The sequence below is a fragment of the Saccopteryx bilineata genome, chromosome 4 (genome assembly GCF_036850765.1).
Source record: "Saccopteryx bilineata isolate mSacBil1 chromosome 4, mSacBil1_pri_phased_curated, whole genome shotgun sequence".
NCBI lineage: Eukaryota > Metazoa > Chordata > Mammalia > Chiroptera > Emballonuridae > Saccopteryx > Saccopteryx bilineata.
The window spans coordinates 144,283,745-144,298,141 of NC_089493.1; the positions used below are offsets into that span (position 1 = coordinate 144,283,745).

General features: G+C 38.5%; 1 protein-coding gene across 1 annotated transcript; it reads right to left on the reverse strand.

The window, feature by feature from the left end:
• Positions 1-1,051: 1,051 nt before the first annotated feature.
• Positions 1,052-8,920, reverse strand: YAE1 (YAE1 maturation factor of ABCE1). Its single transcript, XM_066272116.1, has 3 exons — positions 8,747-8,920; positions 7,370-7,491; positions 1,052-5,739 (listed from the first exon to the last, which is right to left on the reverse strand). Exons 1-3 carry the CDS (start codon positions 8,873-8,875, stop codon positions 5,310-5,312), a joined length of 681 nt encoding a protein of 226 aa, XP_066128213.1. The 5' UTR covers positions 8,876-8,920; the 3' UTR covers positions 1,052-5,309.
• Between the last annotated feature and the right edge of the window lie 5,477 nt (positions 8,921-14,397).

Here is a 14,397-nt window from a genome sequence, read left to right on the forward strand (position 1 = left end):
CTCAGTGTGCCAGGCCGATGCTGTCTCTGCTGCGCTACTGCCTGGTCAGGATGTAGGTAGTTCTGATCTTATATTGTTAAACCTACTTGCTGGAATGATTAGATTACTTATAGGGCAAGAAAGTGGAGTCTGGTGTGTGGTAAGGATTTTTGGTCTCTTTGGTAGATCTATAGCAATACATTTATATTTACAAGTTGTGAGGTAACACCGTGTTTTTGAAAGTTAAGTAGGACTTTATGAAAACTAAAGGAACATTATCACAAAATGAGTGACACAAATTATCCTCTCCACCAGGAGTGTAGAGTCTAAGGAATTTGAATAAGCTCAACACACTTTTTTATGTATCATATTATTACTTCCCAGATGACCAAGATTCTCTTCCCAAAAGGAAATGGTATTTCTTTTTCTAGATGTATATCAAATGAACTTCTGGTAAATTTCTTGTTCCTTGTAGCTGCTGATTACTGTACACATTATAAAAAATATAAATACTTGCTGGCTGGTTAGATTTGAAAAATGCAGAGAAGTAGAAAATAACAGTAAGGGGAAAATATAATGTATAGTCTGTCTACTAAACACAATCATTGCTGTTTTATTATTTTGTATGCCTCTATCCTGAGCAAACTGCAGCTTGGTTTGCCTTGCTTTAAATCTCATCTGGGCCATTTGGTGGCTGTGAATTAGACAAGTCTCTGTCTTTTGGTGCCTGTTTCCTCATCTCTAGGATGGGGATAATTAAGGTATGCTTCATAGAGTTGTTATGAGGATCAAACAAATATATATAAAGATTTCTGAATAATGTCTGTATATTGTTAACACCATGCCTCTTTCTCCCAACTCCTTCTTATGGTTTATTAGATACTATGATAGAAACCAATATTTTTTTGGTAGTTTCTCTTTGCCCTTTCTTAGCTGAAACTATACTATAATTATAATTTTGTATCTTTAAAAGTTATATTTTAATATTATTTATTCATTAGTGAATTTTCTTAAGTGACTAGTAAATACTATTGTCTACTGTTACAGTTTAGCCTATTAGACAACAACACAATTTGTATATATGGAGTTTTATTAACATGCAAGATGAAAATAAACATCAAAGAGAGGCAAACATAAATGTTTGTTCTCTAAAAACAAAATATAGGCACTCTTCCTTTTGGGAGCCTGCCCACACCTTTCTTCCTTTTCAGGAGTACATCTCCTAAACTCTACAGGTCACCAGGAGACTTGCAAGCAGAGGAGCAATGGACAGTGGCAGCTTGTCCTAGGCTAACCCCCTGAACCAAGATCCCCTTTTCTCTGACACGTCAGTGAATCAACAGTAGCTCTAGCTAGGCTCTCTCCTGTTGCTTCTTTTATTCTAGGCCCTTATTTCAGTGTCCCCAGCTTTAATAAATGTACTCTCAAAATCACTTGGACTCATGTTCTAAACTCTTCCCTGCAGTAAAATTCAAATGTATAATTTATCCAGTAGAAATAAGTAGAAGAAAAAGTGTTGCTGCAGGAGGGATTATAAAAGCCCAGTGATGACGACACGTGCTAGACCTGAAAACAAGTTGGCGGCAGTTTAGTGACATTAGCCATCAGTGACCTTAGCCAAAAGCAGTTTGAAGCTGAGTGTGAATAGTGAAAAGACAACCTGAGACAGTGAGCAGACTCCTCTTCCAGTGTGTTGGGAAGAGGCAGTAAATAAGAGAAACCAACTATGGTGAAGTATCTTCATGATGGAGCTCTGAGAATTTCTGGAGAGAAGTAATCTGATTGGTAGTTTATTAACATAGCATATGCTATTTACTTCACCTATGGGTCTGAAATTAAGAATAAGATTTAAAAACTAAGTTAAGATTCTACTCCTATATATATCTATATATCTTTGGTTTCTCTATGTGTACACTATTCCTCTCTATCTTAGGCTGGAACACAAACCTTTAATTTTAGTTTGAAGATGGGTGAAAATCAAGTTGGACTTGGCTCAGTGCTTTTATTTTGGTTTACCACAAAGCAGCTAACAAGTAGTGCTAAGGATATAAATGAGATAATGATGCAGGTAGATAAATTCAGCTGCCTACTTCCTGTGATAAACATATCAAAAAATTTTGGTGGTCTCAGCAGCTCTAGCAACTGAAATGTCAGAAAAGCAAAATATTGTGGGTTTCTCCACCCTCACCTTTAGAAAACAAAGAAAAATGCCAAATATGTCAGCATCTAGAAAAACATATTTAAGGCAAAAATTCTGTTTTTAGGGGAGCCATATCACACAGACCTAATGACTGGGTCTCGGTCTTGAAATGGGCTGCCTGCTCTGGGGCAGTTTTGCCTTACATTTCTGGTCACCTAGCAGTGGTCGCAAACTTGTTAGTCAGCAGAGCCATATATCAACAGTACAACGATTGAAATTTCTTTTGACAGCCAACTGTTTTAAACTTAAATTATATAGGTAGGTACCTTTCTTATCAAGGTAGCACCCACACGTGGTATTTTGTGGAAGAGCTACACTCAAGGGGCCAAAGAGCCGCATGTGGCTCACGAGCCGCAGTTTGCCGACCAGGGACCTAGGGCCTTATCATTGCAAGACTTGTGGGGCCTACAACATATGAGGCAAGGTAAAAGACACAGGTGAACAAGGGTTCTTTCCCTCACTCTTGTTGTTACTAATACTGAGACTCACAGAATAAAATAAACAAAAACACAAAAAGATAAAAACAAACAGAAACCAAGAGAGAGAAAAGGGGGAAAAGAGGTACTGAGGCTCACATTCATGGAGCCTACCATTAACATTCCTTTGCAGTTCAGGAACTTCCGGATTTTTTAAAAGGCAAACAACTTTTTTTTTTAATTTTTATTTTATTTTTATTTTTTTATTTTTTTTCCCCATTTTTCTGAAGCTGGAAACAGGGAGAGACAGACAGACTCTCGCATGCGCCCGACCAGGATCCACCTGGCACACCCACCAGGGGCGACGCTCTGCCCACCAGGGGGCGATGCTCTGCCCATCCTGGGCGTCGCCATGTTGCAACCAGAGCCACTCTAGCGCCTGAGGCAGAGGCCACAGAGCCATCCCCAGCGCCCAGGCCATCTTTGCTCCAATGGAGCCTTGGCTGCGGGAGGGGAAGAGAGAGACAGAGAGGAAAGCGTGGCGGAGGGGTGGAGAAGCAAATGGGCGCTTCTCCTGTGTGCCCTGGCCGGGAATCGAACCCGGGTCCTCCGCACGCTAGGTCGACACTCTAACGTTGAGCCAACGGCCAGGGCAAAAGGCAAACAACTTTAAGAGATGTTTTCAACCCAACAGCTTCATCAACTCAGCTAATTTTCTTGACTTCTTTTTCTAAGAACATCTATAGTAAAATACCGTATTTCCATTGGTGGTAAGGACTATTGTCAGAAAATCATCAGGATGAGCTGAAGAAAAAATTTCGTATTTTTTAATCAGGGTGACTTTCTTGGGATAGATATTAGAATGAACATTCCATACCTAATACGCCCAACAGAGCAACATGAAGACTTTAGAGATTGCTTTTAATATTTCATGAGAATTTGATTTTCCTGCATCCAAAAATGTGAAAATTAGTATTTTCTGAAGTATTGTTTACATCTAGAGAGAGAAAAACACACTTAAAAAACAAACAGCTGCCAAGTATAACTTGCTATTTTCAGCAAACCCTGAAACACTATATGGTCTTCTGATTTCAAATTTGTTGTTTCAATTCCCCAATGTTCAGTGAATATTGAGGAGGTTGTAGATCACAGTAGTGCATTTTCTTAAGCTCTTGAAAGACATATTTTATGAGATTTTCTCACTATTTCAGTATGTCTTTTAGATTAGATAGTAGATATAAATACTGGTGAAAAGCAATTATGGTTATCAATAGGGGCAATTATTTGGGCACCTCTGAAGTCTGGTACCTCACATAAATTTATGTTTCAGGCAAAAAAGTGATGAAAAATCTTTCCTGATCTTAAATGCTTAGGTCCCAGAACAAAAGTTTTTATCTAACTTTATGCCTGACTAAAAATAATGCTATAAGTCAATGGTTCTAGTGCTTTATTCCTACGTGGATACAAAGCAAAACTAGTTTAGATGTAAGAATATGGTACATTTGTTAGGAAACACTGACTCCTAAATACTTGGAAAAACTAAGTAGCACTTGAGCATGAAATGTACACTCCTCACAAAAATTAGGTAATCAGGGAACATGTAGATACTCCAGTACTTTCAGCCTTTTGTATAATGCATTTTCACCAATGAAATAAGTTGGTTTTGCATCTCATTTGCATAATTAAACTTCCTTTGCTTTTCTGATGTTCGTTTAATAAAAAATGATCAAATGCTATTTTTTGATTCATAATTTTAAAATATCCCCTAATTTTTGTGAGTATATATTCTGTATTTTTCAATGAATCGTACATTTTTACTTTTTATTTATTCATTTTAGAAAAGAGAGAGAGAGAGAGAGAGAAGGAAGGAGCAGGAAGCATCAACTCCCATATGTGCCTTGAGCAGGCAAGACCAGGGTTTCAAACTGGTGACCTCAGTGTTTCCAGGTCGACGCTTTATCCACTGCACCACCACAGGTCAGGCCATTTTTTCTTTTAATTAACATGAAACTAATTTTAGTAGTTGCAGTATGTTTTTAATAATCAGTTTAAAAATTTCTTCTGCTTCTTATAGACTCTTAATTTTTTTTTTTAGTTTTTTTTTTATTTTATTTATTCATTTTAGAGAGGAGAGGGAGATAGAGAGGCGGGGAGGAGCTGGAAGCATCAACTCCCATATGTGCCTTGACCAGGCAAGCCCAGGGTTTCGAACCGGCGACCTCAGAATTTCTAGGTCGACGCTTTATCCACTGCGCCACCACAGGTCAGGCCTAGACTCTTAATTTCAATATATCATCTATGTATCTATATATATCTATTTACATTTGTCATTATTTTTGGCAACTTTGGTCTGATTAACTGGTATGAGATCCTAACCAACTGATGGTGACAGAGCACAGAGTTGGGTAGGTCCTACAAAATATGTGATTCAGGTTTTTAGTGAGTCTGAAAATGCTTGGTTTTGATCAGAAATTTGAAAATGACAATGACAAATATAATTTCTGAGCATATTTTAAACTATAAAAATATGACCAGTGGCAGATAAAAAGGCTCATATTACATTTAATAGTGTTAATTCTGAAGACGTTTCAAACTTCCATGAAGGGTAGTGAAGTGTGCAGGGTAGAAATCAGTACAAATTTTGGTAAACCGTAAGAAGCAGAATGCTCTAAGGAATCCTCTGAACATTTTCATTAGAAAAATGAAAATACTTTTCATAGTTGTTTGAGGTGCTGAAATATGTCTACTGATAGTCCCAGCTGTTTTACTAAACTGGCTGTCTGTTCTAAAATCCAAGTGATGCTTGGGTTTTCAGAATGTGCATACCCCTGTGTTCCACAGCATTCTAAAGATGAACAATCTACCCCACTATGACTCTTTGCACAATTTTTGTTAAGCTCAGCATCATTTTCACAGAGCCTTTTATCTTCAGCTTCATCAGTCTTTTTCTCAGCTGGAACTACATGATGAAGTTCCATATCCTGAATGGAGTCCAATAAATCTACAAGATGGGGCTGTGGGGTGATTGCTTTCAGATGTTTGAGCACATACTCTTCACACTGGCCAACTGCGTCCAGAAGATTATTTATTTTACTGATCAAAGACGAACTATTATCATGAAGGTGACACCAGGAGAGCAAAGCACTGAATAAAAATAGAAACAAGTGTTAAATAAGAAAAAAATTCAACCAGCACAGGCTTTTAGAATTTTTGATGCTAAGCCCTACATGTTTCTTTTCTAGACAACTCCATGCAAACTGAATTAATAATAATGCAAGTCAAAATCAGGAAAGTAAAAATGATAAAATAAGATTAAAAAGATATAAGGATATTATGTTTCAATAGAAAAAGAGAAATTATATAGTTGGGCTTAATCATATAAACTGTTTCTTATTCATAAATCCTCCTTCACAGCTTCACATTCACTTTTCCTCATTTTAGATTTTCCCTTATGATTGTGTAGCTTCTGTTGAGTAGGGATACAATTCAAAGGGAAGGGGGGAGGGGGGAGGGAGAGAGAGATATCAGAAAAATTAGTTTCTCCTTTAAGGACATCAACAGCTTCTAAACTAGTGATTCTTAATCTTGGATGCACATTAGAATCACCTGAGGAGCTCTTAAGACTCTCAAGTCTAGGTCATACTGCAGACCAATTAAATCAGAATCTCTAGGGGTATTATTTTTTTAAGTTATCCAGCTGACATCAAGGTGAAACCAAGGTTGAAAACCATTGTTCTAATCATATACAGCAGTTGCTTGCCATAAAAAAATAAAGGTTGGAAAAAAACATTTTTATGGCAATTTCACTTTCCCAATTTTGTTTTAAGTAAATACTGTTTGCTGAGTTAACAATTATCTTGAAGAAAGTAAGATTTCTCTAGGTCCTAATATCTTTCTTTATTTTTCTAGTACAGATAGTACTTTTCTTTGCTGATATTATAGATTGTTCAGATAATCATGACCTAAAATGGTTTTTGTGAAAAGTAATGTTTTAAAAATGGGATTGATATAAAAGATTTTAGCAATACACTTTCTGAGCTTATAAAAGATTAATTAATTTAACTTGATGTGAAAATGAACATGATCATTTTATTATGGTAGTAGATTACAAATTCTGATTCCTGACCATTGAATTTTCTAAAACCTTAAACACAATAATTTTTTTTTGTTTTGATAACTTTTATTTTCTACCCTTTTTAAAATCAGTAATTCTTTGCAGCATTTTTCTCTCGAGAGGGCAGTTTAAAAGGGACAGAGTATCAAAGAGGATGACCCTGTCATGCTCCTAGCTCCACATGCCCTTTAACCATTTGGCCCTGAACTATGCCATGACTGCTATGGAATCTTGACAGGTATTCAATGTGCAGCACTAAAGTAAATGAGATAACTTTTCTCTCTATTACCAGCTGTATATTTCATCATGTACTTCTACTCTAGAATTCTTTCATACTGTGTTCTGCCACACGTGCAAGACTAAAAGCTTTATTCAAAACCTGAAGATATTTTAAACCACTTTGAGTTATAGATTGGTGATAGTTAAGGTAGCAAAAATAATATACCTTTCTATCTTTTCTTTGCTATACGACAACGGGCTCACATATTAAAATGGATAAACTGATGATCTTGACTTTGAAGGCAATATTAATCTAATGCTTTGCAGCACTCTTCTGGATTTAACACTACGAAAAGCATTTTATTTTTACATACTACTTTTATAAAATCCTCCAATAGTAAAATGGTTAACGTGACTCAGCATTTACATTTTAAAAATTACCTCAAAGTTCCTCTGAGTTGTCCATAGTTTATAATGACTTCTGCACCTTCTTTATAACCTTGATTGAAGCCCTGTTGAAGAGTATCTGCTTTGCCAGCCTCTACTCCATCTCTATAGCCTTCCTAAAAATAAGTAATTAAGAACTGCAGCTGTAACTAACATCAAGTGAACCATTATAGTTTTTCCTAGAAAGCCATAGAACCAATTTAGAAAATCAGCAAAAACAAGCCTTTCCTGTGTTAACAGGGCCCTAAAAGATATGGAATAGCCACACAAAGTAGACTACACTTCTCATAAAAACGCATTAATAGTTTATCTCATTAAAAATCCTGTATTAGTAATGGCTTCACAGAAAGGATACCTGGAGAATTCCATGTCTGTACCCTTTGCAAATGATTGGATTGGTGTGGGTAAGTAAAGAGAGGAGGTAGTAAGTAGGGTTATCAAAAGTCTTGGATAATTAACTGAAGTAGGGAAAGAGAAAATCGGTTTAGCAAAAGGAAAATAAGAAATCTGGCTTTGGAAATTTTGCTTGATACCTAAATTCAACTAAATTGCAAATTCACCACTGGCAGGGCTTTTCGTCCTGCATTTACTCTAGTGCCACAAAAGATGCTTTTCGTGTCAAAAGACGCTCAAGAAAAAGTGTCCCAGCCTGGCATGAGGAATTCCTGAAACTGATAACATGGTCGTTGGGCTAAGCAATTATTTTACTGAAACATTAAGCAAAAGCAGATTTAGGGCAATTTAATTGTTGGCAAGGGTATTAAGTGGACGCGGACCTCACTATTTGGCCCTGATTGAACTAAGCTCCGAGTACTCCACTTGGCTGTGGGTGTATGGTATTAAGCTTAATCTCAATAAAGAGACAAATCAGAGTTGGATAAATCACACCTAATAAAAAGGAAACCAACTTTAATACCATCTTACCTAGCCACCTATATTCCATATTAGCTTTCCCTTACTGTCTTTTGACAACATCCTTAGATTCACTTTTTCCATATGCATTAATATCACCGCCAGCTTTAGGCTGCTCACCCATTCAAGCAAGCCGGTAAACGGTGTCCAAGTCCTCCGACAGCATGATTAGCAGCCAGGGCGGACAGTTCTCCCCCACCCCCGCCCTGGATTCTCATTAATCTCTTCAAAGTTTTGACAGTTTGCTCTCGTCGGGCGAGCGTCTCTCCTACACGCAGGAGCTGCAGCCGTCCGCCTAGCGGCTTCCCACGCTGTAAGTAACCCACTGCGGGAGTGGTGGGCGAAGGGGATGACTTAGCAGGATGAGGGAGGCCCGCGGGCTGCGCCGGAACGCCGCGCCGGGCCAGGGCGCCGAACCGGCCCGCAGTCTCCGGCCTCCCGCCCTCCCCACGGCTTTACCTTGACTCGTCTCTGCATGTGGCTTCGCCATTCCCGCTGCACCAGGAGCGACTCATCCGCTTCCTCGTCAAACACGTCCCCGGCCTCTTCACCACCAGGTCCCAAAGATGCTGCTTGAACCCACGTCATCACCCAGGAAACCGCAGATCGCTGAGCAGCGGAAGTGGCCGCAACTCCTTCCGGTCTGAAGGGCAGAGGCTTGAAGAGAGTGGGGCTGGCTGGGTGGCTTTGTGGCTGCGCATGCGCGTGTTATGCATTGGATGCCCGCGGCCAGGGGTGGCGGCAGTGGGGCGGTCTCTGCTTGGGCCCTGGCTGCTGCCTGGGTTTTTGCTCAGTGATGTTGTAGGGGTTGTAAACTTAGGAAGCCTTTAAAATAGGTGACCAACTTTTTTACAATGAAAAGGACAAAAATAAATCGAAGAAAACAATATCGTAAATAAAACAAACATTTTATTCATTGCAACAAGAATACACTAAAATATGATAAATGCATAATAAAAACATTTGTAATATTTTATATTGTAATTATGCTTATAGGCCTATTAATTTTTTTTTTTTGTATTTTTCTGAAGCTGGAAACGGGGAGAAACAGTCAGACAGACTCCCGCATGCGCCCTACCGGGATCCACCCGGCACGCCCACCAGGGGCTACGCTCTGCCCACCAGGGGGCGATGCTCTGCCGCTCTGGGGCGTCGCTCTGCAGAGACCAGAGCCACTCTAGCGCCTGGGGCAGAGGTCAAGGAGCCATCCCCAGCGCCGGGGCCATCTTTGCTCCAATGGAGCCTTGGCTGCAGAAGGGGAAGAGAGAGACAGAGAGGAAGGAGGGGGGGGGGGGGTGGAGAAGCAAATGGGCGCTTCTCCTATGTGCCCTGGCTGGGAATTGAACCCAGGTCCCCCGCACGCCAGGCCGACGCTCTACCGCTGAACCAACCGGCCAGGGCCCTATTAATTTTTAATAATAATTGTAAGAAAAAGTACTCATTTACATAATATTATCTAAATGAGTACTTTTCCATTGAATGAATATTTTTTTGTCAATATATCATCTTGTAACAATATATTGGAAATATCTGAACAAGAAATATCCCTCATATTGAATTTTAGGGCAAGTGCTGCAGCTAGAGTATCAACATTCAAGCTCGATTTCTCATTTGTCTAAAAATCATTAGCAATTGAAAAACTTTTTCAACTGCTGCATTAGTTCCAGGGCAGCACAATCTAAATTAAACAAGAATAAATAAATTTTCACATGGAATATGTTTATTTTTTAAATGGCTGAATATTTCTACCCACCTTTTATCAATTTTGACATTGTATTAATTTTTTAGAATTTAAATAAACATTCACTCTTCTAATTTCTTCAGAGACAATTGTTTATTTTGATGTCTGTCATTTCTTTAGATAAAAACTCAAGACAAGATTCAATATCTGTCCAATATACTTGCGATGAAGTCAAAAAGCATCATTGAAAACTATTATTTCCAATAATGTTTGTTTCAGACCATTTTTTGATATATTGGAAACATGTCTGGTAAAAATTCTGCACTTTTTTTTTCTTTTTTCTTTCTTTCTTTATTTTTTTGTATTTTTCTGAAGCTGGAAACGGGGAGAGTCAGACAGACTCCCGCATGCGCCCGACCGGGATCCACCTGGCACGCCCACCAGGGGCGAAGCTCTGCCCACCAGGGGGCGATGCTCTGCCCCTCTGGGGCGTCGCTTTGCCGCGACCAGAGCCACTCTAGCGCCTGGGGCAGAGGCCAAGGAGCCATCCCCAGCGCCCGGGCCATCTTTGCTCCAATGGAGCCTCGGCTGCGGGAGGGGAAGAGAGAGACAGAGAGGAAGGAGGGGGGGGGTGGAGAAGCAAATGGGCGCTTCTCCTATGTGCCCTGGCCGGGAATCGAACCCGGTTCCCCCGCACGCCAGGCCGACGCTCTACCTCTGAGCCAACCGGCCAGGGCTAAAATTCTGCACTTCTTTGATAAACTTTTCTGTTATGTGCAGATTTGATTCCTCTAAGTCTGACAATTTTATTTTTATAAATACAGAAAGAAATTTTTGTTTAAAACAATATTTATATTGAAGGATAACGTCATTCAAAATAAGACTAACTTTTGTAGCTGAAATGTGTTCATCTTCAATCTTTTGAATTGTTTTGTGAAGAATAGATGTTGATTATGTATAAAATACATTAATATCTCAGATATTTTATTGAAAAACAATTCCAGGATTTTAGGACATTTGTCTAAATTTAAAAAATATGAACAGAGAGGCTTAAATAATTGTAGAACACGCTCTATAGCAGGTGTTAGAGCAAGCCATCTAACTTTTGAATATCCTAAGAGATTTTGTATTCAACATTTGCTTCTTTACAAAATTGTTTTAAAGTTAGCAACACGAATGGTAAAACGATTAAAATGCAAATAAATTGTAGTTATTATTATGTTTACATCAATTGGTATGACACATGATGCTGTGTTGATTGCATTTCACAAAATATGTGTATTACGACCTATTCCTAGTATTTTCTTTTGGAGTAACTCTTGTAATTTTACATACACATTATTCACCCCTTTGTGTCTTCACCCACCAAAATTTGTATTTGTATTATCAGCTGTTAGCGCAACAACTTTGGATTTCAAATTGTTTCATTTATTACTCTGTACAAATGGTTTGTCAAAATTTCAGAAGTTTCACTCTCAATGGATTCTAAATTTAAAATTTTTACTTCACTGTCCTTGGTAACATTAAAATACCTAACTATTATTGGATACAATTTAATTTTATTATGATTTGATGCATCAGATAAAGTCATTACAAATGTTGCAGTTTCCAAGTCCTCTGAAAGTATTATATTTTGTCACAGTAATTTTTAAATACTGATTTCAAAATAGCTTCGCATTTTGTCCTGGCACATGAAACTTTTGCATTGTGAGACATTTTCAATAATTTAGCTGTACAATCCATATTACAAAAAATTTGATGCGAATTATGGTATGAAATGCAAATGTTCCCTCCGTTGCAGCCAACTGTTTTTCATCTTCAGAATAATTTGAAGTTTTAAAAATACTTGTTACTTTACAACTGGAAGCTGATGCATCTAATGATTGTTTATATTTGTTGGTGGTCAAGTGTTTCGTTATTGCTGCTCTGCCCCAACTGCAATACAATATTCTCTGCTGCAAATATTGCAAAACACAATGCTATCTTTCTTTGATATGAGGACTGGAAATTCCTTTTTCAATTTATTGTTGAAATGGCATTTTCTCTTTTTGGATTTTTCCATTCCTTAAATGAAATTTAAAATTAAAAATAAAATATAGAGTTACATGAACGATGCAAGCACATTAGGAACTGAAAATGTTACATCATGGTAGGTGAATTTTCCAGGAGCTAAATTAATAAAACAAATATCAAACAAAACCACTAATTTGGAGTGATATTCGAGTATATTTATCATTTTCTAATTTAAAAAGTCTGTTTTATGCAACTATTTAATCAAAATGCGTTATTAATAGATATGGTTTGAGGTTAGATTTCCACTTTAAAACTCGAATTTTGGGAAAATACTTATAAATAAAATTATAAATATTTTGAAATTATTAAATAGATAATGAATTAATAAAATGTGAATTCTGCTTACCTGTCTATGATTGAATATTCATTGAGAAAGAAATAATCGTGAGTCTACAATGTCATATGTGCCATGTTGTGTTTCAGTAAGGAGTACACAAAGCCATTTGCGCGCTCGGTATATCTCGCGCTCTCTCAAGGTCTTCTGTGTGGAGTGCATGCGTTTCATAATCGCATCTTACCACACTGTGCTGATCCTTGACAAATCGTCATGTCAAATACAAATATGTCACATCACATGTAATGGATCAACTCTGCATTGATCAAATATGGACATTCACAAATTAGTCTTTCAATATCAAAAAGGAGGACATGTAGGAGAACACTTTTCAAGGGATGACAAAACTTACAAAAGAAGGACTGTCCTCCCTAAAAGAGGACAATTGGTCACCTTACTTTAAATCTATTTTTTTGAGTTTATTCGAGTACAACTGATGATAATTTCCAGGAAGCAAAATCTCAAGGGTTTGAGACAATGCTTCAGAGCGTGGAAGTTTTGTACTTATTTTATACATTACAATCAAAGGAGGAATATAAGAGGGTTACATGAAATCCATTGATAGTAGGCAAGGGAGGTGTGAGAAAACAAAGCAGAGAAATCCCTAGAATTGGATGAAAATCAAAACAGACACCTCTTTTATATTGCTGGATATAGAGTAGATAACAACAAACATTTACAGAATCTAGAGATGGTACTTGGGGAACAAGAAAAATGAGGACTTCTGTGGTCTTGCTTTTGGTGCTGTGTGTGTGTGCCCTGCGGGGTCTGGGGAAGAGGGATTACTCTGGCATTCCAAGGGTATGTTCTCATAGATGCAAAAAGATAGTACAGGCTCTGTTAGGGTGCAGATTGAACTTTGTCAAGGAAGATACTGGCTTAGGACATGACTACTCACCATGACTCAAATTTAATTAGGAAGTTTTAATTTCAGACTGTCCTATGTGGTTACTTAAGGTCTTTGTGTTTGTGAGGCCAACATACAGCCTTCCCCAAACTTGTCAGATTTAAAATGTGGCTTCTTTTTTGGTCCACAGATTCCTTCAATTGGCTTGAAATATTAGTCTTGTGCATGTAGTGGAGGAGGCAATGCCTTTCTCCTACTAGCCAGTTTGGCCTTGACCTTTGCAGAAGGCAGCCTGGACCCTCAGAGAAACACTCTCCATTTTCCCAAGGGTTTCCTCAGAGGTCTGGGTTTTGGAAATGCATGTTTGTAAAACTATTCAAGGTAGTTGAGTTGCTGGCCAAAGACTCCGTGTCTTTTAGAATCTCCCTCAGTGCACATAAGGGATTTGAAAACCTGACATTTTAATTATTAGGGTCGTGGAACAAAGAAAAATAGAATTAAAAAATTAGATACTGTGGCCATACAGGGTGGGGTAAAAATCAAGTACATTTATAAAATACATTTCTCACTGATAAGAGATGACTAAATACCACTTAACAAGTAAAAAAGAAACCAACTATAGGGCCCTGGCTGGTTGGCTCAGTGGTAGAGTGTCAGTCCAGCTTGTGGAAGTCCCAGGTTCGATTCCCAGCCAGGACACACAGGAGAAGCATCCATCTGCTTCTCCACCCTTCCCCCTCACCTTTCTCTCTGTCTCTCTCTTCTCATCCTGCAACCAAAGCTCCAAAGGTGCAAAGTTAGTCTATGGCCTCTGCCTTAGGTACTAGAATGGCTCTGGTTGCAACAGAGCAACAAAGCAACACCTCTCAGATGAACAAAGCATCGCCCCCTAGTGGGCATGCTGGGTGGATCCCAGTCAGGTGCATGTGGGAGTCTGTCTGTCTGCCTCCCCGCTTCTCACTTCAGAAAAATACAAAAAGAAAAAAAAAAAGAAACCAACTATAATACTTCCTTACTTTCCCTGGCTTCCTAAAAGTAGACTATTGGCTGGGTGAGGGTGGAAACTTATATATCTACATATACTCAGTGTAAGGTGGTGGGCAATGGAGGAAGGTCATGTGAGAAACCAGACCTGAGAACTCTGGCTGGAACCGCCACACCCATGCGCGCCAAAA

Coding starts and splice junctions, on each gene's coding strand:
- YAE1 (XM_066272116.1), bottom strand. CDS start 8,875: ATGACGTGGGTTCAAGCAGCATCTTTGGGACCTGGTGGTGAAGAGGCC. Junction 7,492..8,746: donor ACATGCAGAGACGAGTCAAG/GTAAAGCCGTGG, acceptor ACTTATTTTTAG/GAAGGCTATAGAGATGGAGT. Junction 5,740..7,369: donor CAACTCAGAGGAACTTTGAG/GTAATTTTTAAA, acceptor ATTTTTATTCAG/TGCTTTGCTCTCCTGGTGTC.